A 24,568-nucleotide genomic window follows, 5' to 3' on the forward strand; every position below is an offset into this window, starting at 1 on the left:
AGGTTCAGAAAGGGTTGAAAAAATGCAACATTTACTTGGAATGTGAATGATATTGGTTTTTGTAGAATACGTTTCATTTTATTCCATATTGTTATGGTGTTCTTAACTATGAAGCTGTTAATGTTCTTAGCTTCCTTTTTTGAAAATAGACAAGTGAAACGATTCTGGGTATGAATGCACTGTATTTCCATATTGAAGCCATGCATTACTTAGAACAATGTGGACTGCAAACATGTTCAACATATTTAGCAATAGATGGGCCTAGATTTTGTTATTTCGTTTCTGTAAGCTACTGAACAAACTTGTCTATATTGGAACATTGGATATAACGGTTATTTAAAGCTTTCAGGAATTTTTGCAGGATATTTGATTTGCATCAACTGATTAAAAAAAAGGAGCCCACTAGAGTATGTAACCCCAACCAAACATTCATATATTTGATCTTGGCGTCTGATAAATCTAAGATTTCTAAAAGTGGTGTCATTCCCTTGGGGATTAATGATCATTCTATGATTTACTGCACAAGAAAGGTAAAACAAAAAAGCTCTCACTGTCACAACACAATAACTGTGAGACCACTGAACCATGATAACAAAGATGCATTTATTGATCAATTGAGTAAAGTTAACTGGGACCCGTAACTTCAATGTCTAGATATGGATAATAACTGTGAAACACTTAAATAAAATATAATTTTTTAACAAAAACACACAAAAAAAAACAGGTTGAAACTATTTCACCAAATGTTTCTTAAGCATTGTGGATACTATGGCTCCATGGAAAACTGTTAAGAATTAAACAAAGAACGGAACCTTGGATGAATCAGGAAATCCTTGAGGCCATTAAATCAAGTTACACTACTTTTCAAGAATATAACAGTCCCAAAGATGAAGAGCCTCTCAATAGACACATAATCCTAAGGAAGAAATCTAGTCAGATGATTGAAGAAGTCAACAAAACATTTAAATAACAAAAATAATGAAAATAAGAATAATCCTAAGAAGTTGTGGCACTCACTAAACAGTGATGGGCAGAAGGCAAATTGTAAAATAGTTGGTCTGGAGGTCATTGGGGAAATAACATTTGACAAGGAAGTGGTAACTGATAAATTCAATACCTTTTTCACAAAAGTTGCCACAAATTTGGTTGAGAAGCAACCTGATTGTACTGGAGTGTTTGGTTATGGTAAGGTTTGGACGCTACAGTTGTTCTCGTGAGAAAACCGATTTTCGGGATGTCTCATGGTCATCAACTCCAGCCCCTGCTCGCCACCACTAGCTACTGCACCCACAATTATCGCTGTGAAAATAGCAAACATATTTCAGACACAACCCTGGACCTATTGCATTACTGCCAGTGCTAAGATTTATCATTGCATTAGGTTTGTTATTATAGAGTCTTCAGAATGAAAAGTCCCATTTTGTGTTTATTAAACAAGAGTAAAATACACCATATGAAAACCACACATACACATCTCAACAACAAAAAAGTCAGCATGAACTTGATAAACTGCATTCATTTTCTCAAAAGGTGTCTTGGGAAATTGTGTGAACATCATATATCCTACACAGTACAAACAATATGTAACAGACTTTTCAGGCTTATATATGCCTTTATATTCAGGCTCAAAATGGCCAGAAACAAAGTTTATTCTGAAACTTGTCGATCTATTCTTGTTCTGAGAAATTAAGGCTATTCTATGCGAGAACTTGCCAAGAAACTAAAGATCTCGTACAACGGCGTGTACTTCACAGAACAGTGCAAACTGGCCCTAACCAGAATAGAAAGAGGAGTGGGAGGCCCCGGTGCACAACTGAGCAAGAGGACAAGTACATTAGAGTGTCTAGTTTGAGAAACAGACACCTCACAAGTCCTCAACTGGCAGCTTCATTAAACAGTAGTACCCGCAAAACACCAGTCTCAACGTCAACACCGGAGCCTCCCACTCCTCTTTCTATTCTGGTTAGAGACAGTTTGCGCTGTTCTGTGACGGGAGTAGTACACAGCGTTGTACGAGATCTTCAGTTTCTTGGCAATTTCTTGCAAGGAATAGCCTTCATTTCTCATAAGAATACACTGACGAGTTTCAGAAGAAAATCCATTGTTTCTGGCCATTTTGAGCCTGTAATCGAAACCACAAACGCTGATTCTCCAGATATTCAACTAGTCTAAGAATGACAGGAGTGATGGTTGCTGATAATGGGCCTATGTAGATATTCCTTTTTTTTTATCAGCCGTTTCCAGCTACAATAGTCATTTACAACATTAACAATGTATACACTGTATTTCTGCTCAATTTGATGTTATTTTAATGGACAAAAAAAAATGTGCTTTTCTTTCAAAAACAAGGACATTTCTAAGTGACCCCAAACTTTTGAGCGGTAGTGTATATTACACAATGTCTGGATGCATATTCTATCCAGGAATATTCAACACTGAAATCTGTTTTTCTCGTTATTCCAAACTCATATGTGGATCCATTCTGCTGACAACAATGAAAATTCATCTTTGTCTTTAATGCAGGGTTTGATCTAAATGTGAGAAGCTATCGAGCGGAATGGTTCCTTTCTATGTTATAGAGTGGAATGGTTTTTCTGCTGGTGTATCCTGAGGCATCTCCTTTCTGAGAACCTCTTCCCGCAGTGCGTACAGGCGAACGGCCTCTCTCCTGTGTGGACCTTCATGTGCATCTTCAGGTGGTCCTGGCGGGAGAACCTCTTCTCACACTGTGGGCAGCTGTAGGGTTTCTCCCCTGTGTGGACTCTCTGGTGCCTCTTCAGGTCACCAGCCTGGACAAAGCGCATCTGACACTGGGTACAACTGAAGCATTTCACCCCTGTGTGGACCCTCTGGTGGATCTCCACCTTCTGGGGGCAGCTGAAGCCTTTGTTACAGAACATGCAGAGGAACCGTTTCTCTTTAACATTGCCTGATGTGGCTCCCCCTCCCGGAGCCAGGGCTTTAGCTCCGTTTGAGTTAAATACCTGATCGAAACGGACGCTTCCATGTGAATCGGAAGGCCCCATCGATGCGGACACTGGGTCTAGATCCCTGAACGCATGTAAAGAGGAGGGGGTGGCAATATTTAGATTAGTCTCTAAACTTCCCCTGTAATCTAAGAAATCTCTGCCCTGTGAGTGTCCCTCTACGAGGGGACTTTCTGCATTCCATGTGGGAGGAACGTCACCCTCCACTTTCACAGTCACTTCATCTACGACTATAACCTCTCCTTTCTTTTCTAGGCAGCCTTCAGAGTGTACACTACTACTGTACCGGTTCCAGTCCCCTCTAGACAGATCAGTCTGTATCTCTAAACCCAAGGGCATGTTGCCAGGGTCCATCTCTGTAGCATAAGAACAAGAGGGATCATCACCACCACCAATGTTTAACTCATCACCATAGCCATCCCCACGGGTATGAACCATCCTGTGGCTCTGATGAAATACCGGTAAATACTCCGAGCCAGGGGCAGGAGGACAGCCCAGTCTCCCCAGGCCCTGTCTCTCTGGGTCTGATCTGTGGTCAGATTCTGTGTGTAAGAGCCTGTGTGTTACAGTTAAAGTCTCTGTGTCGGTCTCTGACTTGAGGACGGTGTTCGGCATTCCACTGACCTCCGTGATGCTGCGTTGGGACCTGAGCGGCGCTGGGGCGGTGTCCTCTGTGGCTACAGGGGGATCACCTGCCGCACCAGTCGGGTTGTCTCTGCTGTGCCGTGGGTCCTCCTCTCCTTCAGACCTCTCCTGCTTGACCCCAGGATCTGCAGCCTCTGCATCTGCAGGCTGACACAAGAAGAGAGGACATTACTATCAGTACATTGGTTGAATTGGATAACAATGTCAAAGGGAAGTCTCACAAGCTCTCCTATGGCAGATAAATTAGGATGTAAATGTAAGCAAGTGAATAGCTGAGGGGAGCCTTTGAAATAAACCGTCCACATTTGATTTACAAAGTAACTAAAAATTTTTACGTAACACTATTACACTAACCTCTATCGTGATAATGTTCTGGGTTGAGGTTCCACTCCCCTCATCAACAGTGATTGGTTGGTCATCTCTCCATGTATTGTGTCCCGCTGGCTTCACAAAGCTCCTGTGGCCTCCAGTGAGATGTCCTTCACCTGAGAGAATGATTGGGGGTGAAAGAGGTGGTTCGGTTAGCTACGGTCAATGCAACGGTATATTGTACACTACAGACACTGTCTAGAATTGGCCAGGAAGTAAGATAACACTTCTCATAACTTCTTGATATACTATTTATTGATTAATGTCTTATGTTCCATGCATCACGTTTTTATTTTAGTAAATTATAGGAAATGCAGTAAATCAAGAATCTGGTAAGAATTCTGTTGTGGGTCATCTTTTATATGGTGCGTGGGTTACGATGATGCCACAACAAGGAGTACTCTTGTTGATGCTGTTTATTACCTTCCACAAGTAAGATATTCACACTGTGCTGTGGGAGTTTAGTAGCAACTAGCTATATCGGTTCGTTAGTATGTGTTGGGATGCTTAGCTTTGGCACAAGATGAGCAGTGTTCTAAGTTTCGTTAAACCATCAAGCAAAAGACAATCACCAGAAGCATGCCCACTATATATGAAATTCCCATGAACAACAGTAGCCAATAGGATTACAGGTGACGTGCCAACACATGGTGAGCAAAATAGAATCCCTGTGGTTTGAGGTGCAATGACTGTACAATAGCTACACTCTGATATTGGCTCTTCTTTTCATAAGATAGCCAAGTAAATCAGGGGAATTATTGCATGCTATCCAAAAACTGACCCAAATCTGGGTAATACATCTAAACATATGTGCAGAGGGGAACCGGGCGACAGGCCGTTGCCGCCTCGGCCTGCAAAATGTACCTCTTGCCATTCCTCTGTATCGGTCGAGGATCTTGACACTACTGGGACGACTGGCGAGGACGCGCTCTCGCATTGTCCTCTCTGCGCGCTCCCGTGACACCTTCAGTTCCAGTTGCTGTAGTTTCCTCCGCAATCCCCTGTTTTCTTTCTGGCTTTGAGTTACTTCCAAACGAAACACTGCATAGTCGTCGTCTACGAGTTTACAGATCTCTGCCACGGCAGCATTCGCTAGTACCTCCATGATGGAGGCTATTTGAGTGTGAAAACCCACACAGTTAGCCATTGTTAGCAGCTAGCTATCTTTACCTCGATAACATCTATAAACCAAGTCTTGTATCAAACGTGAATTAAAGACTACATGGTTTAAGTATGAGTTCCAGGGTGTTAATGAACGTCTAAATAACAATAAAAAAGCTGACGTGGAAATGGTTCTTGGTCTTCTTTGTTATCATGGCGTTCCATATTTGTTTGTGCATGCCGCCACCTACTGTACAGGAGTGTGTGGTCGATCATGACAAAAATAAAAAGTGGGACTTTAAAAATGCACCACCAATTAACCCTACACCTATATACACCACTATTTAATAAAACAATAAATTAACATCACCCCATTTCACTACTTTGACCCCAACTGATCCTACAATAGGCTGATGGCCTGGGGAGGACATGACTCTTTAATTTAACACACCTAGTCTCTTTTGCTGTAAAACCTTGTACATCCAAGTACTTCTCTGCAGCTGCCACCACAACAGCTATTTTCTGTGACTTTACATGCCATTACTGTGGTACAGTTGATAACCATGACAATGAATGCTAAGAAGCCAACCTTACCAAAGCACAAATTCGTATCACTATGTATTGGACTAGGCCTACTACTCACACTTGACCCAGCCTCTCTCGCACTGGGCACTTCTGATCCCCAGCAACATGGGCACCCCCACAATTGACACTGTTTTTTCCACCGATACTACACATTCTGTTGTCCTATGCCCTCTTATCACATTTTGGAATCTCACTCCTACACACTTCTGCAATATGACCATAAGCTTGGCATCTGAAACACCTTAGTGGGTTCAGCACAAAAGCTCTAATGGGACAACTGACATATCCTAACATGACTTCAGCAGGTAAAGACTGCTTCAAAACTCAAAAGGACAGACCGTGTCTTCTCAGTTTCACCACGCTTGCCACCGGGTCTGCGTCACACCAAACGGCGGGCATCACAGACACAGGGAATCTTCCATTTCCGTTGCTCCACTTCAACGTCACCCCAGTAATCACTCCGTTCAAGTCACAGGTCTTGTCCCGAGGCATGTGATGCGACGCGCCCGCTCCCTCTGGGCAGAAGAAAACCAGAAATCATCACAAGTCCACTTCGAGCTACCTTCACCAATTTAACAGTATCCACATACTTTTGTACCCAGCTTGAGACTACATATGGGGAAGCCATATGCAGGGCTCTACTTACCCCAAAAATTCCACTCTCATTGGGACAGAACCATCCTTTGCATGACCATCGGGGTGAGGCTTGGACTCTGAGGTCTTCACCACACTTGCCACCGCAGGTAATTCATCCTCACGCTCATCAGGTTAAATTTCTGAGCCATCAGAAACAGAAGAGTATGGTTTGTACTTGGCGCCATTATTCCTCAACACACAACTTCCCACTGCACTAGGTTCTTCTTCCTAGCTGTCCATAACCACATCTCTTCGTTCACGCCCTTATGCCGCACCTTCACCCACTGTATTGTTTGCAGAACATGCACTGATGGCCTTTCTCCAATACCCAACATCTGTTCCTTAGTCCAATAGTCTGGCTTTCTCTGGCCTCTCCATGCTCGCCAAACGTGGGCTACTCTGCATCTGAGAGCATGGTCCGTAAGCATTCCAGTTTCCCAGAAGTGACCGGAAAATTACTGTTCTGTGACTTACTGCCTTGCTTCAATGTTCTTGCCACTGTTCACTTCTGTTTACAATAGGATCTTATTGGTTCACATCATAGCTCAAAGGGTGTTGTTGAATGAAAAAGGTATGCACACGGTTCTTCGAAGTACATTACACATCAAATCTCCTATTCATGATCACTATATTTCAAGCTCAGACCAGACTTGTTTAGAAAGAACAGTGTGTTTAGCAAGAATAGAGTAGAAAATAATATAATTACTTTATTCCAGATACATCACATAAGAAAGGTAAATATTCAACTGTCCTTGTTCTAGCCCAGGTTTACTGTCTCTCTAAAAACCGGTACTTACACATGCCTGTTTCAAATGACAAGTTAACAAAGGGTTAATGAGGGGTATGTGGTTAATTACCCTCCTGAACAGGAGTTAAAAGGATGTACACCAGTTTGAGGAGACCAGTCAGTCTGGAATGTCAAGTAAAGGTGCACATTTGTTTAATATTTCACCTCAGTCATCACAAGACCTGAAGCCTTCAGGCCATTTACTGCAAACAGCTTGAGGTCAAGGACTATTTGTAAAGATCCCATACCACAGATGATAGATCGATAAACTTGTGAGTTCTGGGGTTTTTCATGAAAGAAACAGTTAAGAGGGACTTGGCTTGAGGATGTTTTGGTCGTTGTTGCATTGAGGAACACAGTGACGTACATCAGTATAAATAAAGCCAACTTTGAGTGTGTGACTTGTGTGGCTGAGTAAGTCAACTATTGAGTGGCAACGTTTGCTACAGCCATGGGAGATTCATAACAATAATACAGATAATAACCGATATGGGAGATTAAAGTTGATACAGGGGAGGAAAAATATATATATTTACCGACAACTCTTACCTACTACCTAGTGCCATGGGAGGGCTATAGGGGAAAGGTCACAGTAAGGGATGTTTTTGGACTTGATCCCCAATGAAAGCATGACCTCAGGTTTACATAATCTCAGCAGACCTGGCTTGTCATAAAGGTGTTATAAAAAAAGAGAGGGAAAATTCAGAGGGTAAATATACTGAACAAAAATATAAACGCAACATGTACAGTGGGGCAAAAAAGTATTTAGTCAGCCACCAATTGTGCAAGTTCTCCCACTTAAAAAGATATGAGAGGCCTGTAATTTCCATCATAGGTACACTTCAACTAGGTACACTTCAACTCATTTACAATTGCGACCTGGCCAAGATAAAGCAAAGCAGTTCGACACATACAACAACACAGAGTTACACATGGAGTAAAACAAACATACAGTCAATAATACAGTAGAAACAAGTCTATATATGATGTGAGCAAATGAGGTGAGATAAGGGAGGTAAAGGCAAAAAAAGGCCATGGTGGCAAAGTAATTACAATATAGCAAGTAAAACACTGGAATGGCAGATTTGCAGTGGAAGAATGTGCAAAGTAGAAATAAAAATAATGGGGTGCAAAGGAGCAAAATAAATGAATAAATAAATACAGTAGGAAAAGAGGTAGTTGTTTGGGCTAAATTATAGATGGGCTATGTACAGCAGCAGTAATCTGTGAGCTCCTCTGACAGCTGGTGCTTAAAGCTAGTGAGGGAGATGTGTTTCCAGTTTCAGAGATTTTTGTAGTTCGTTCCAGTCATTGGCAGCAGAGAACTGGAAGGAGAGGCGGCCAAAGAAAGAATTGGTTTTGGGGGTGACTAGAGATATACCTGCTGGAGCGCGTGCTACAGGTGGATGATGCTATGGTGACCAGCAAGCTGAGATAAGGGGGGACTTTACCTAGCAGGGTCTTGTAGATGACATGGAGCCAGTGGGTTTGGCGACGAGTATGAAGCGAGGGCCAGCCAACGAGAGAGTACAGGTCGCAATGGTGGGTAGTATATGGGGCTTTGGTGACAAAACGGATGGCACTGTGATAGACTGCATCCAATTTGTTGAGTAGGGTATTGGAGGCTATTTTGTAAATGACATCGCCGAAGTCGAGGATTGGTAGGATGGTCAGTTTTACAAGGGTATGTTTGGCAGCATGAGTGAAGGATGATTTGTTGCGAAATAGGAAGCCAATTCTAGATTTAACTTTGGATTGGAGATGTTTGATGTGGGTCTGGAAGGAGAGTTTACAGTCTAACCAGACTCCTGGGTATTTGTAGTTGTCCACGTATTCTAAGTCAGAGCCGTCCAGAGTAGTGATGTTGGACAGGCGGGCAGGTGCAGGCAGCGATCAGTTGAAGAGCATGCATTTAGTTTTACTTGTATTTAAGAGCAATTGGAGGCCACGGAAGGAGAGTTGTATGGCATTGAAGCTTGCCTGGAGGGTTGTTAACACAGTGTCCTTCATCACTTCATAACTACTTGTTTTGTAAGAAGTGTTGAAATGTTGAATGCACTGAGCTGTCTGGTTAAACTACTAGCAAACAGCTCGGACACCCATGCATACCACACAAGACATGCCACCAGAGACCTCTTCACAGTTCCAAAGTCCAGAACAGAATATGGGAGGCACACAGTACTACATAGAGCCATGGCTACATGGAACTCTATTCCACATCAGGTAACGGATGCAAGCAGTAGAATCAGATTTAAAAAACAGATAAATACACCTTCTGGAACAATGAGAACTGTGAAGAGACACACAGGCACAAACACAAGCATACACATGCTAAAAGACACACTCTACACACACGTATACATGGATTTTGTGTTGTAGATATGTGGCAGTGGAGTAGTGGCCTGAGGGCACATAATTAATTTGTTGTGAAAAGTGCTTATGAAATGTAATGTCATTAATATTTTTATTTGTATATACAGTAGCTGCCTTAAAGGAAAGGTTCACCCATTTTGAATGTTATACTGTTTTTGTGCATCTCTGAGTAATGTTCTCGCAATTCCCTGGGCCATGTTATGTTTTCATGTGCATCTGAGTTATTGGCATTCAAGCAGGCAGAAATCTGTCCGGTATGACGTAGAGCTGTGATGAAGTCTCGCTCACTACACTGGAAGTTAATAGGAATACGACTTTAAGATCGCGAAAACGTCTATCATACATGTCAGATTTAAATTCTGGCCGATGTCATAACTCGGGAGGATGTCTTCTCTCGAACGAGCCATTGAACATATTTTTGCGATATTCCTACCTCGAGAAATGTGTCATTTAACGGAGGGCCTAGCACATTTTTCCTATTTGTCTGCCTCTTTAGTCCAGGGTGCATTGCATGGTGCCGTTGACAGAGATGTTACAGAAAGGAGATCGGAATCCAATGAATGAAGCAACGTATAACGCCTCACCCAGCAGACTGTCAACCAATCGCATTCATGTCGTCATACTGCGTCACGAGGTTGCTAAGCTAATCGTCAGGCAATCCCTTCTCAAAGTCAGTGTATATGTCGAGAAACATGACAATATTTCTCTAAAGTACATAATGTCACAATTCCAAAGCTATATGATATTACAGATAGCAAGTTAATTATGTCAAATCTCTGAAAATATTTGTAATGTTGTACTTCTTGTTGACAAAATTTGTGCTAATGTTGGGTTTTTGAATTGCCCAGAACGCACCGTGCGTCCCAATGATATAGCATGGGCAATGTTTCCCATCTCCTCAAAAGTATATCTGCCGTTGCGAATGTTAGACTCCACCCTGTGAGGCACAATCAGCAGGTTGAATGTGGTGATTTTGATACTGCAGTTTGTTTAGGCGATTTTACAGCTAACTAGCTACGTTACATGCTGATATTATATTTGTTATTCCTGTTTTCTAGCTATGTTTGCTAGCTTGCTAGCTAGCCAGCTAATAGAAAAAGCATTGCATTGTGTAGCAGACTTGAGTGGCAACAGATTTCCACAACGATTTCCTTCATAAATTCAAATACAAAATACTTTGATTGGTTAGAGACGATACAATCGCTGATGACTTTGTGTTGTACAACGCCTCTTGTCATCACAAGCGACTTCAATGATGGGAGTCTCAGACTAAAGTATGTAGTGAATGACAAAGAAGCAAAATAATTTGGTGTGAGTCATCAGGCTAATAGAAGGCAGGCTAAAGGCAGCACCTGTTAGGGGGTTAACCTGATGCGCCATCAGTCTCTGCGAATCACAACTATAGGAGCATCACTAGCCGAGTCTGTGTCTGTTCTTTCCAACCGCATATAGACAACTCCCCGTCCCTGGTGACCAAATCTACACCTCGCCCTGGTCTCAGCCAATCTGTTGTCATGGAGATGTTGTTTTGTGTTTGACTGTCTGCTTCTGGTTGTGGTTAACAGTGTTGTTCCCCAGCCCAGAGTTGAGGACAATTTCCCTTCCACTGACCTCAGATATGTCGCCTCTGGTCCTGGCCTGCTCAGTGATTCCGTCCCCAGGGACCTTGGCTGCAACAGTCTGGGTCTGGGAATCCAAGACGGCCGCCCAGTCTCCTCTGTTAGCCTTCAGCCAACCACCTGCAGGAAGAGGTTACAAAATAAACTTTACAAACATGGCAGAGAACTCTACATATGGAGTCCATTACCCGGTCAAGTTCAAACATTATGTTTGTTTTAGTATAAAAAACATAAGTTGTATTTATTTCATTTTATGCAGGTGAATATCTTCCTATTGATGCATATATACACACTGTATAATCCTGAAGACACACACAGATATGTTCTCTATATGTATTTCTCCCTTACCTTGATCCCACATCTTTAGTCCACTCTCTGGTCTGTCCTCTATTGTCTCCACTTTGACCAGCTGCAGATCAGGCTTCCCATCCTCCATGTCTACTGACTGTAAGAGATACAGAGTGAGAGGATGTTGGATCAAGAAATGTGATTTGAGCACCCTGCCTTGGAGCATCTTCTGATTGGGCAATGAGGGATTGCCATGAGTACGATGCAAACATTGTCGTTGATTTGATTACTTGACACTCTTTAGTTCGGGATTTTGGCAACTAGCTTTGCTAACAAAGAATGGAAGTATGCGGTTACACCTAATCCAGTTTTTGTGCTAAGAGAGTTAGCACTGGTGTGTAAAATGACCTCTAACTTCCTGTATACTGGACGCAGAGAAAAAAATGGTATCCACAAAATGGTATCCACAAATCTGACTTATCCCTTTAATGGTTTGATAATTCAAAGACATGGTCCCAGACTTAAGACAAACTTAATCAAGACCCGGGCCCATATCTACAAAGTGTCTTGGAGTAGGAGTGCTGATATAGGATCTGTCCATACAATCTTATTTATTATGAACTAAGATCAGCACTCCTACTCTTACATCATTCTCAGGATAGATACCCTGAGTAGAAGTGCTGATTGAGGATCAGGTCTTATTCATTACAGTCTAAAAAGGCTAAACTGATCCTAGATCAGCACACCTAATGTAAGAGGCTTTGTGGATATGGGCCCTGACCTAATACCATTCAGACAGTAGTTCACAGTGGGCTCACCTCAGTGAGACTGTGTGTGTTCCTGTGCTGCTCAGCTGGTTCCTCTGTGGGTTCAGGAGGTGTAGTCTGGTTGTCTTCTGTGACCATGGTCCCCTCAGGGTTCCCCAGACCCTCCTCACAACCCTCCTCCTTCACCAGCAGCACCTCTGGACCCTCCTCCTCCTGGAAGAGACAGGTGATACAGATTACACAGACATACACTTCCTCAGGTATGTACACACACAGATAAACACACCTTCAACATGGAGTGTTTACCCATCCCAACTACGTTTGAGTCCTATACTGTAGTTATAGAATGACTTAATTGTTGTTAAACCCATCATGGTGGACATAAATAGGTTGTTGTGGGTAAATAAGTCAGCTATGATAAGTCAAAAGTCATCATCAGACAAACCTGACTAAACTATTTTGACGTGTACTGTATGTGTTTGTTAGTGTGTGGGTATGTGTAGGTATATTTAGTAAGTGTATATTTGTTATAAAGCGCTGTCGTGTGTATGCAGTCTAGGGTGAGCTCAGATCTAACGTACAGTTAATTCAGAAAGTATTCAGACCGCCTGACTTTTTCCACATTTTGTTACATTAGATTTATTCTAAAATGTTTTAAATCATTCCCCCCCTCTTCAATCTATACACAATACCCCATAAGGACAAAGCAAAAACATGGTTAGACATTTTTGCTAATTTATTAAACATAAAAGAAATCACATTTACATAAGTATTCAACCCTTTCCTCAATACTTTGTTGAAGCAACTTTGCCAGCCTGGAGTCTTCTTGGGTATAACGCTACAAGCTTGGCACACCTGTATTTGGGGAGTTTCTCCCATTCTTCTCTGTAGATCCTCTCAAGCTCGGTCATGTTGGATGGGGAGCATAGCTGAAAAGCTATTTTCAGGTCTTTCCAGAGATGTTCGATCGGGTTCAAGTCCGGGCTCTAGCTGGGGCCACTCAAGGATATTCAGAGATTTGTCCCAAAGCCACTCCTGCGTTGTCTTGGCTGTGTGCTTAGGGTCGTTGTCCGGTTGGAAGGTGAACCTTCGCCCCCAGTCTGAGGTCCTGAGCGGTCTGGAGCAGGATTTCATCAAGGATCTCTTTACTGTGCTCCGTTCATTTTCCCTCAATCCTGTTGTCTCCCAGTCCCTGCCTCTGAAAAACATCCCCACAGCATGATGCTGCCACCACCATACTTCACCGTAGTGATGGTGCCAGGTTTCCGCCAAACTTGATGCTTGGCATTCAGGCCAAAGAGTTCCATCTTGGTTTCAACAGACCAAAGAATCTTGTTACTCATGGTCTGAGAGTCCTTTAGGTGCATTTTGGCAAACTACAAGCAGGATGTCATGTACATTTTACTGAGGAGTGGCTTCCGTCTGGCCACTCTACCATAAAGGCTTGATTGGTGGAGTGCTGCAGAGATGTATGTCCTTCTGGAAGGTTCTCCCATCTCCACAGATTAACTCTGGAGCTCTGTCAGTGTGACCATCAGGTTCTTGGTCACCTCCCTGACCAAGGCCCTTCTCCCCCGAATGCTCAGCTTGGCCAGGTAAAGAGTCTTGGTGGTTCCAAACTTATTAAATTTAAGAAGAATGAAGGCCACTGTGTTCTTGGGGCCTTTCAATCCTGAATACATTTTTTGGTACCCTTCCCCAGATCTGTGCCTCGACACAATCCTGTCTCCGAGCTTTACGGTCAATTCCTTCTACCTCATGGCGTGGGTTTTGCTCTGACATTAACTGTCAACTGTGAGACCTTATATAGAAAGGTGTGTGCCTTTCCAAATCATGTCCAATCAATTGAATTTACCACAGGTGGACTCCAATCAAGATGTTGAATCCTCTCAAGGGTGATCAATGGAAACAGGATGCACCTGAGCTCAATTTCAAGTCTCATAGCAAAGGGTCTGAATACTTATGTAAATGAGTTTTGTTTTTTTCCTTTCTAAAAACCACTTTCCACTTTGTCCTTATGGGGTAGATGAGGGGAATTTAAAAAAAAAACATTTTAGAAAAAGACACAAAAGTAACAATGTGAAAAAGTCAAGTGGTCTGAATACTTTCCGAATGCACTGTATATTAAAGGGAATTTCAATGAAAGTCTAAGAATGAAAAGTCCCATTTTGTGTTTATTAAACAAACAAGTTTTAAATACACCATATGAAAACCACACATACAATGTCTCAACTACTTGATAAACTGCATACATTTTCTCTTTAAAAATAGTCTTTGGGAAAGAATTAAGTAGTTGGATGTAATGAAATAGGCATTTGAACAACATATAGCCTACACAGTACAAACACAATAAGTAACAGACTTGTTAGGCTTATTATTGCCTAAAAATTACACATTGTCTGGATGACAATTCTACCCAGGAATATTCAACACTGAAATCTGTTACTCTCATTATTCCAAATTCATCTGTGGATCTTTTCTACTGACAACAATTAAAATTAATCTTTGTCTATAATGCAAGGTTTGTCAAAACGTCAGAAGCGATCAAGTGGAATGTTTACTTCCTATGTTATAGAGTGAAATGGTTTTCCTGCTGATGCTAAATTCTACCAAGGAATATTCAACACTGAAATCTATTCCTCTCATTATTACAAATGTTTTCTGCAGAAAAGACCCACAGATGCATTTGAAATTACGAGAGTAACAGATTTCAGTGTTTAATATTCCTTGGTAGAATAGTGCATCAGCAGGAAAACCATTCCACTCTATAACATAGGAAGTAAACATTCCACTTGATCACTTATGACGTTTAGATCAAACGCTGTATTTAAAGGAAAATTTAATTTTCTTTGTTTTCTGCAGAAAAGACCCACAGATACAAAGAAAATTTTAATTTTCCTTTAAATACAGCGTTTGATCTAAACGTCATAAGCTATGTTATAGAGTGGAATGGTTTTTCTGCTGGTGTGTCCTGAGGTAACTCCTTTCTGAGAACCTCTACCTGCAGTGCGTTCAGGCGAACAGCCTCTCTCCCGTGTGGACCTTCAAGTGCATCTTCAAATGGTGGTGGCGAGAGAACCTCTTCTCACACTGGGGGCAGCTGTAAGGTTTCTCCCCTGTGTGGACCCTCTGATGCCTCTTCAGGTCACCAGCCTGGGTGAAGCGCATGTGACACTGGGTACAGCTGTAGGGTTTCTCCCCTGTGTGGACCCTCTGGTGGATCTCAACCTTCTGGGAGCAGCTGAAACCTTTGTTACAGAACATGCAGAGGAACCGTTTTTCTTTACTACCGCCTGATATTGCTCCCCTTCCCTGGGCCTGGGCTCTAGCCCTGTCATTGGAGTTCAATACCTGATCGAAAATTATGCGGCCGTCTGAATCGGGAGGTGCCATTGACGTAGACACTGAGTTGCGATCCCTGAATGCGTGTAAAGGGGAGTGGGTTGCAACATTTAGATTTGTCTCTAAGCTTTCCCTGTAGTCTAAGAAGTCATTGGTGTTGCCCTGTGAGTGTCCTTCAAAAAAGCGAGTCTCGTCTGCATTCCATGTCAGAGATGTGTCGCCCTCCACTTTCACAGTCACCTCATCTACGACTATAACCTCCCCTTTCTTATCTAGGCACCCTTCAGAGTATACACTACTACTATACCGGTTCCAGTCCCCTCTAGACAGATCAGTCTGTGTCTCTAAACCCAAGGATATGATGCCAGGGTCCATCTCTGTAGTGTAAGAACAAGACGGATCATCACCACCAGTGTCTAATGTTTCACCATCCCCACGGGAATGAACAGGCCTCTGGCTCTGGTTAAATACCGGTAAATACTCTGAGCTGGGAGCAGGAGGACAGTTCAGTGGCCCCAGCCCCAGTCTCTCTGGATCTGATAATTGGTCAGATCCTGTGTGTAAGAGCCTTTGTGTTACAATTAAATTCTTAGTGTCGGTCTCTGACTTGAGTACGGTGTCCGGGCTTCCACTGACCTCCGTGATGCTGCACCGGTTCCTTGGCTCGTGAGCAGCGGGGTCCTCTGTGGCTTCATAGGGCACTCCAGCTGCTCCAGTCTGGATGTCTCTGCTGTGCCGTGGGTTCTCCTCTCCTTCAGATCTCTCCTGCTCGGCCTCAGAACCTGCAGCCTCTGCATCTCCAGACTGACACAAGAAGGAATTTGATAACAATGTCATAGGGAAGTCTCCCCTATGGCAGATAAATTAGGATGTACATGTAAGCAAGTGAATAGCGAAGGGGAGCCTTTCTGAAACCTGTCATATTTTGATGTAGGGTAATTTTAATTACACATACCTCTATTACGATAACGTGCTGGGTTGATGTTCCACTCCCTTCATCTACAGCTACGGGTTGGTCATTTCTCCATGTATTGCGGCCCACTGGCTTCACAACGTTCCTGTGACCTCCAGTGAGATTTCCTTCACCTGAGAGAGTGATTGGGTATAAAGAGGTGGTTAGCTTGGGTGCTCAACGCTATATTGACTATTGTACACTATTGACACAGTCTTGAATTGGCAAGGATGTAAGCAACACTTCTCATAACTTCTTGCAAGATAACTAAGCAATTATTGCATACTATCTAAACACATGTGGGAAGGGAACGTGGTAAAATGTACCTCTTGCCATTTCTCTGTATCGGTCGAGGACCTTTACACTACTGGGACGACTGGGGAGGGCGCGCTCCCGTGCCACCTTCAGTTCCAGTAGCTGTAGTTTCCTCCGCAATCCCCTGTTTTCTTTCTGACTTTGAGAAATTTCCAAACGAAACACTGCATAGTCGTCGTCTACGAGTTTACAGATCTCTGACACGGCTGCATTCGCTAGCACCTCCATGATGGAGGCTATTTGAGTGTGAAAAACCATACAGTTAGCCATTGTTAGCAGCTTGCTAGCGTCAGCTAGATAACGTCTATCAACCAAGTCCTGTCTCCAACGCGAACTAAAGACTACTTGGGGAAAGTATCTGATGCTTAGGAGTTCAATTAGTCATATCTGTAGTTCCATTATATTAATAAATGTCTAAATAAAAACACTAACGTGAAAGTTGTTCTCGGTCACTGTTTACTTCCCTTTTACAGTGAAGAGAAATTATTTCATTGGTTGGCGTCATGGGGCGTGATTAAATGAAAAAAGGAGTGCTCTGAGCTGCTCTTTGAAATATGCTATTGCTAGCTACGTTGCAAATGAATTTTAAAAAATCACAGCCATATTGTATCCACCACTGAAATATACATAAATACAAAATAAACACAAATCACGACGTTTCATGATCAGTATCCGTTACACTCAGAACAGACTTGTTTAGAAAGAACAGTGTGTAAGCTATAAATATCTATCTCTCTATATATAGTACCAGTCAAAGGTGGGTTTGTGCCCATAGGTTCACACGTACTCATTCCAGGTTCTTTATTTTTACTAGTTCTACATTGTAGAATAATAGTGAACACATCAAAACTATGAAATAACACATATGGAATCATTTAGTAACCAAAAAAGTGTTGAACAAATCAAAATATATTTTATATTTGAGATTCTTCAAAGTTGCCACGCTTTGCCTTGATGACAGCTTTGCACACTCTTGGCATTCTCTCAACCAGCTTCATGACGAATGCTTTTCCAACAGTCTTGGACTCTGCGGACCAACTCATCCCAAACCATCTCAATTGGTTTGAGGTCGGGTGATGTGGAGGCCAGGTCATCTGATGCAGCACTCTGTCACTTTCCTTCTTGGTAAAATAGCCCTTACACAGCCTGGAGGTGTGTTTTGGGTCATTGTCCTGTTGAAAAGCAAATGATAGTGGGACTAAGCACAAACCAGATGGGATGGCATATCTCTGCAGAATGCTGTGGAAGCCATGCTGGTTTAGTGTGCCTCGAATTCTAAATAAATCAGACAGTGTCACCAGCAAAGCCCCCCCACACCATCACACCACCTCCTCCCTGTTGCACGGTGGGAACTACACATGCGGAGATTACTCTGGCTCTTCCTTACCTGTGGTGGTCCTCATGAAGCTGGATGTTTTTTTTTGTACTGCATTAGATTATTATTTTTTTAATTATTGAAATGTTTGTTTTGTCTTTGCTTATTTGAGCTGTTCTTGACATAACTTAGTCTTTTACCAAATAGGGCTATCTTCTGTATACCACCCCTACCTTGTCAAAACACAACTGATTGGCTCAACCGCATTAAGAAGGAAAGAAATTCCACAAATGAGCTTTTTACAAGGCACACCTGTTAATTGAAATGCATTCCAGGTGACTACCTGCCTCATGAAGCTGGTTGAGAAAATTCCAAGCGTGTGCAAAGCTGTCATCAAGGCAAAGGGTGACTACTTTGAAGAATCTCAAATATAAAATATATTTTGATTTGTTTAATTCTTTTTTGGTTACTACATGATTCCATGTGTTATTTCATAGTTTTGATGTGTTCACTATTATTCTACAATGGTAGAAAATTACACAAAATTAAGAAAAACCCTTGAATGAGTAGGTGTCCAAACTTTTGAACGGTACTAAACTTAGAAAAAAAAATGTCCTTTCACTGTCAACTGTGTTTATTTTCAGCAAACATAACATGTGTAAATATTTTTATGAACATAAGATTCAACAACTAAGACATAAACTGAACAAGTTCCACAGACATGTGACTAACAGAAATTGAATAATGTGTCCCTGATCAAAGGGGGGTTAAAATCAAAAGTAACAGTCAGTATCTGGTGTGGCCACCAGCTGCATTAAGTATTGCAGTGCATCTCCTCCTCATGGACTGTTCTTGCTATGAGATGTTACCCCACTCTTCCACCAAGGCACCTGCAAGTTCCCCGACATTTCTTGGGGGAATGGCCCTAGCCCTCACGCTCAGATCAAACAGGTCCCAGACGTGCCCAATGGGATTGAGATCAAGGGCTCTCCGCTGGCCATGGCAGAACACTGACATTCCTGTCTTGCAGGAAATCACGCACAGAACAAGAATTATGGCTGGTGGCTTTGTCATGCTGGAGGGTCATGTCAGGATGAGCCTGCAGGAAGGGTACCACATGAGGGAGGAGGATGTCTTCCTTGTAACGCACATCGTTGAGATTTCCTGCAATGACAACAAGCTCAGTCTGATGATGCTGTGACACATCGCCCCAGACCATGATGGACCCTCCACCTCCAAATCGATCACGCTCAAGAGTACAACAGGCATAGGTGTAACGCTCATTCCTTCGACGATAAACGAGAATCCGACCATCACCTCTGGTGAGACAAAACCGTGACTCGTCAGTGAAGAGCACTTTTTGCCAGTCCTGTCTGGGCCAGCGAAGGTGGGTTTGTGCCCATAGGCGACGTTGTTGCCGGTGATGTCTGGTGAGGACCTGCCTTACAACAGGCCTACAAGTCCTCAGTCCAGCCTCTCTAAGCCTATAACGGACAGTCTAAGCACTGTCATGTCTTTGGCTATGCCGGATTCAGTGATATGACATGCTATTCTATAAAATAATTTCTCTGTTATTAATATCACCTTATTCAGCTAATCATGTAAATGTAATTAACTAGAGAGTCAGGCACCACAAAATATTATTTATAGAGCTGTTATCTTCCGAATAAACTCTGAAAGACCTAGTAATATTTTACATCAATAGCCGTCAATATGAATTATCGTCTTAATTCAGTCTCAACTGAAAGTTGTAAATTCTTTTATCTGCACGAACTCTGGCTAACAAGTTGAATCAGCAATACAAAATTGGGTTTAATTATTGATTTACTAAATACCTAACTAATCACACAGAATCACACATACACACAATTAATCATAACTTGATTACAAATTGCGTCATAAAGGAAAACGTTCCTAGCGGGCGGAACAGATATGACAGCTTGTTACACAAAGGAAAAGGGGCTGGGTTCAGTGAAAGAGCGGGAAGACAGGAACAAAGGCGAAGCTGTGCTATCGTAAATACAGTATCTTATGCATTCTAAATTACCGCCCATTTGGAAAAGGAAAATGCAATAAATATTTACTCTGAGCTGCGCTTCAGTTGGTTGGTGGTAGATGGAAGGCCGTTTTGCCAAACCGAGTCCTTTGAAGAATGTCTCTGGTGGTCAATTGGATGCGTTGTAGTAACGTCGTTGTGTGGTAGATGGGATACTCTGTCTGTTCCTTCCTAACCTGCGTTTGCAGCTGCGGAGGTATCACTTCTGTAGTGAATAAGAGTTCAAAGTTCATACCATTCGCAACCAAAGCTCACGCTGATGTTGGCTTCGTTCAGTAGTTATTATCTGAACCATTCTGACATAGGACCGTTGTCCTCATATCTTTGGAACAGCAAGTTATGTTGTCGTCAAGGCTTTATATAGGAAGGGAGAGGAGGGTGTGTTTGAAAAGTTTTATAGACCATGTCCCTTCACAGGGGCGGGCCACTGATTGAGCAGAGCCCTATCTTATGAAAAGCCAAATGTCACATTTTAGAAGATAAAATCACATTTCATCCCATCACAAATAATTTAATATTCAAACATTTAAATTGAACAACAATTCCATGTGAATCCGATAACTCTGATTCTTCACATCAGAGTTATCGGATTCACATGGAATTGTTGTTCAATTTAAATGTTTGAATATGTAGAGTTTATGTCATCTTATATGACATCATATTCATTAAGTACCACCACATATGTTCAATTGTTCGGATTACCAGAATATAGTTAATTTCCCCCCACCTTCTGATGTTCCCCGAATCTCTATGTTAACCAAGGGTTTTGCAAATGTTACCTCAGTAGGGTAGAGAGAGGAAAAAGGGGGAAAGAGGTATTTATGACTGTCATAAACCTACCCACCAGCCTACCCACCAGGCCAACATCATGACAGCACTGATTGAGGGATTGTGCGTTCCTGGTGTTAGTCGGCAATTGTTGTTGCCATCCTGTACCTGTCTCGCAGACTTTTGGGGAACACAACCAGAGACTTCTGACAAATTACTCTCCACAGAAAATGGACCGAGCAACTTCAACAGAGAGAGACGACAAGACATACAACCGTAAATATGTACATTGCAATTATTTTCGAATGAGCGGCAGTTCATGTGCAAAGTATTAGAATTTCCAAGAGCATAGTTATCAACTGTATGTAGTGGGTCCATTCTGTCTTTCCCACTCTCTGTCCACACCCCTTTCCATTGTCTATCAAGCCGTCATATCGGTTTAGTCCACTAGGGCCTTTTCATTGCATTTTGTAGTAATCAATGTGTAAGCTATTCTGTTTGAGTTTATGTAATTCTGTGTGATTAGTTAGTTAGAAAATAAATATTTAAGCCAATTTGTATATCGCTGATTCATCATTTATGCTAGGGTTCGTGCAGATATCCAAGGATTTTGCAACATTCAGAATGAGACTGATAGAAGGTAACAAATAATGAATGACTGATTGATGACTGAAATGTAAGAGATCTTTATATCTTTAAGAGTTCATTCGTAAAACGATTACTTGTTAAAAACTTTTTCCGTGGTGCCCCAAGATTCCTAATGAGTTAACTGTTACAGGATTAATGTAATCATCATAATAATTAAACATAGTTCATCAATTTGATCAAGCATCGATTATCATGTAACTAGAATAAGACCTATTTATTGGACAGGAGCATCAAGCTCATACCGTGCATTTTTACCACCCTGTGAAGTTCATCATAACTTATTTGATCTGTAGCCTAATAAACTGCATGTTTTCCCAAGTCGTAATGGGAGGGCCACACACCATATCATCGCGTGACTCCAAGTTTACTTCGATATGATGCTTATTATATCAATATGTGCTCATAAATGCGTTTCCACCAAATTTTCTCACATCATTCATTTTACAGACACAAAAAGATCCCATCATGTCGAACGAACAAATGATCTGCCGGCATTTATAAAATTGTATCAAAACATCCTGTTTCCATCACAGCTGTCGTAACCTTTTTTTATATTGTATGACTTTACTTGCATAAAAACTGTGGTTGGAAACGTTGTTACTGATGAAAAGTGACAGCCTTGTCCTGTTGTTTCACGCATGTGTTTTATAATGATGAAATGAAGATGTCTGTAATGTTATATTGAACCTTTTCCAAAGTATTCTAAAATAAATGTTACAATAGTGAGGGTTCCAGATTTATAGAAAAGCTGAAGGGTTACCATAGTAATCAAAGTTATTCTACTTGTAAAATGTAATGTTTTGTGCAATAAAATTACTGTACTTTACGTTATGAAATTAAATACACAAAATCGACTCTGTGCTGACTGACTTGGTTATTTTTTATTCATTGCAGGGACTGAGCTTCCCTTATGTCAGTCGAACCATACAACTCTACGCACAAAAATGTTGACCAAAACTAATTTACTTGAAGAACAATGTTCATCAAGTAAATGTGGTTTTGGTCAAATTTTCTGTGTCAATTGTTAAACGTAGTCCTTGCGCATAGAGTTATCTTTTTCTTTTTTTTTTTAACTTGGCATACATTCTAAAGTGAAAAGTCTGAGTCTCAGCGTTATTATGTTACTGTGGAATTGCCCTTTACAGTCTGCAGTCTGAGGACCTGGTAATATCAGGGCTGCGTTCAGTACATTTTTATGTTCTGGAATGTTCAATTGAACAGATGGTGCTGTACTCAACCAGTTACAAAACGGGGAGGGCTTGTTGGTTGGGGAACGCTGTCAGCTGTGCAGTATGTCACTTATTGTTTCAAGCCACACCCACCAAATGGGAGCAAACGTACCTCAAAGTCTATTCAAGAACTTACAAGATTGTTTTGAGGAAACGTGTTGTTCAGTACAAACCATTCTGCAACGTAGCAAATGTTCAAGCAAACTGAACGCACCTCAGGAGTTGCTGGAGGGAGAGACTGAACCTCTGAAACAGCTGGCGAAAAATCATGGCCCCGGATCAGGACGCTGAATCAGGAGCCGTCGCTGTTCCTTCCTGAGTCGGAACCAGGAATGATCCACTAGGGACAGAGACTCCACCACAACCACCAAACAGAACACAACCAGTGGACAGGTGGACTGAACAACAGTCCTGGTGGTCATCAGAGAGACAGAGGCTCCAGTCAGGGATCCAGCCGGCAGCCCAGACCCTTCTCTTCACAGTCTCAGTGCAAGGATGGAGCAGGGCTTGGGGATGATAGAGATAGACCCTGCTGTTCCTATGATACAACCACCACAGTATCCATGATCACCCTGGGCTTCAGCCTTCACAGGGAGTGACAGAAGACAACCCTGGTGGTAATCTGTCTTCTCCTTCATGGTCTCATCTAATGCCTGGTGACTGGGTTCATAGAAGGCCTGGACCTGGGTGTAGCCTTCCTCAGTTACCTCATGGTTACCCCACGAATACAGACATGGTCACAATGGGGGTTCACCATGAGAGGTACCTAGCCAATAAAAAATTAAAGGAGAGCCGCACACTCTAGTAGCTCAGATGCAAAAATATTTATGTCCAATGTTTCGACAGGCAAGCTGTCTTCATCAGGGTATCTAGCCTTTAACACAGCACACAATCCCAACAACACCCAAACAATGGCTATAGGTCAAAGAGGGAGCTCAAAGACTAACCACCTGAGGGTTGTGGCTCCTGCTTCTACCGCCTCTGTCATTGGGTCACAATGTGGGAGGCTGAGCATTAGGGCTGACGCTGACAAGCCATACGCCTGCCCTACATGTGGGAAGTGTTTCGCTGAAGCGAACTATGTGAAGGAGCACCAGACCGTTCTCACCAAAGAGAGGCCCTTCAAGTGTAAACTATGTTACAAGAGCCATTCTGCAACGTAGAACGGCTCTTGTAACAAGCGGTAGATGCAGGAGCCACAACCCTCAGGTGGTTGGTCTTTGAGCTCCATCCTGGACCTCTAGCCATTGTTTGGGTGTTGTTGGGATTGTGTGCTGTGTTATGGGCTTTAAAAGGGTATTACAAATATATTTAATTGATATTCATGCTCCACGAGGTGAGGCCAAATGTAAGATTAGAGCAATTATGATAGATGTGCGGCAGAAGAGGTGGGACTCAGAGCCCAAAGGCCAGCATTTACATGCCGTCCAAAGAAAGGTGGTGGACCAAGATTCAAGGGTCTGATAATGAAGGAAGAGGAAGAGGTGGTGGTTGCGTTTAGGACATTGTACGTCGAACTCGTCATTATGTCTGGTTGGCAAGTATGCAAATGGTTTGTGTACAGAGTGTATGGTTGATGAAACAGTCATGCATGTGTTGATGGATTGTTGTAAGTACAGGGCTCTTTTTATTTTCTTAGTAATACAGGATTCGATAGGAAGGTTTAGTTTCTCTTAATGTTTGTTTCTTTATTCGTTTAGTCTATTCATTTAGCTGTGCTTGACTACACACTCCAGTACAGTAGAGGCGGCATGCACCTCTAACGTTTGAGGACCGCCATAATATT

At 42.2% G+C, this 24,568-nt stretch overlaps 2 protein-coding genes across 2 annotated transcripts; both read right to left on the reverse strand.

Annotated features, from left to right (window-relative positions):
• Nucleotides 1-592: 592 nt before the first annotated feature.
• Nucleotides 593-5,295, reverse strand: LOC139374791 (uncharacterized). The gene is made up of 3 exons (XM_071115932.1): nt 4,866-5,295; nt 3,987-4,117; nt 593-3,779 (listed from the first exon to the last, which is right to left on the reverse strand). Exons 1-3 carry the CDS (start codon nt 5,146-5,148, stop codon nt 2,574-2,576), a joined length of 1,620 nt encoding a protein of 539 aa, XP_070972033.1. The 5' UTR covers nt 5,149-5,295; the 3' UTR covers nt 593-2,573.
• Nucleotides 5,296-10,995: 5,700 nt separating this feature from the next.
• On the reverse strand, nt 10,996-17,659 carry LOC139375547 (uncharacterized). The gene is made up of 6 exons (XM_071117377.1): nt 16,778-17,659; nt 16,455-16,585; nt 16,136-16,303; nt 12,209-12,370; nt 11,451-11,547; nt 10,996-11,222 (listed from the first exon to the last, which is right to left on the reverse strand). The coding sequence occupies exons 1-6, from the start codon at nt 17,034-17,036 to the stop codon at nt 10,996-10,998; spliced, it is 1,044 nt and encodes a 347-aa protein (XP_070973478.1). The 5' UTR covers nt 17,037-17,659.
• Nucleotides 17,660-24,568: the final 6,909 nt, after the last annotated feature.

This window comes from Oncorhynchus clarkii, chromosome 19 (genome assembly GCF_045791955.1).
Source record: "Oncorhynchus clarkii lewisi isolate Uvic-CL-2024 chromosome 19, UVic_Ocla_1.0, whole genome shotgun sequence".
Taxonomy (NCBI): Eukaryota; Metazoa; Chordata; class Actinopteri; order Salmoniformes; family Salmonidae; genus Oncorhynchus; species Oncorhynchus clarkii.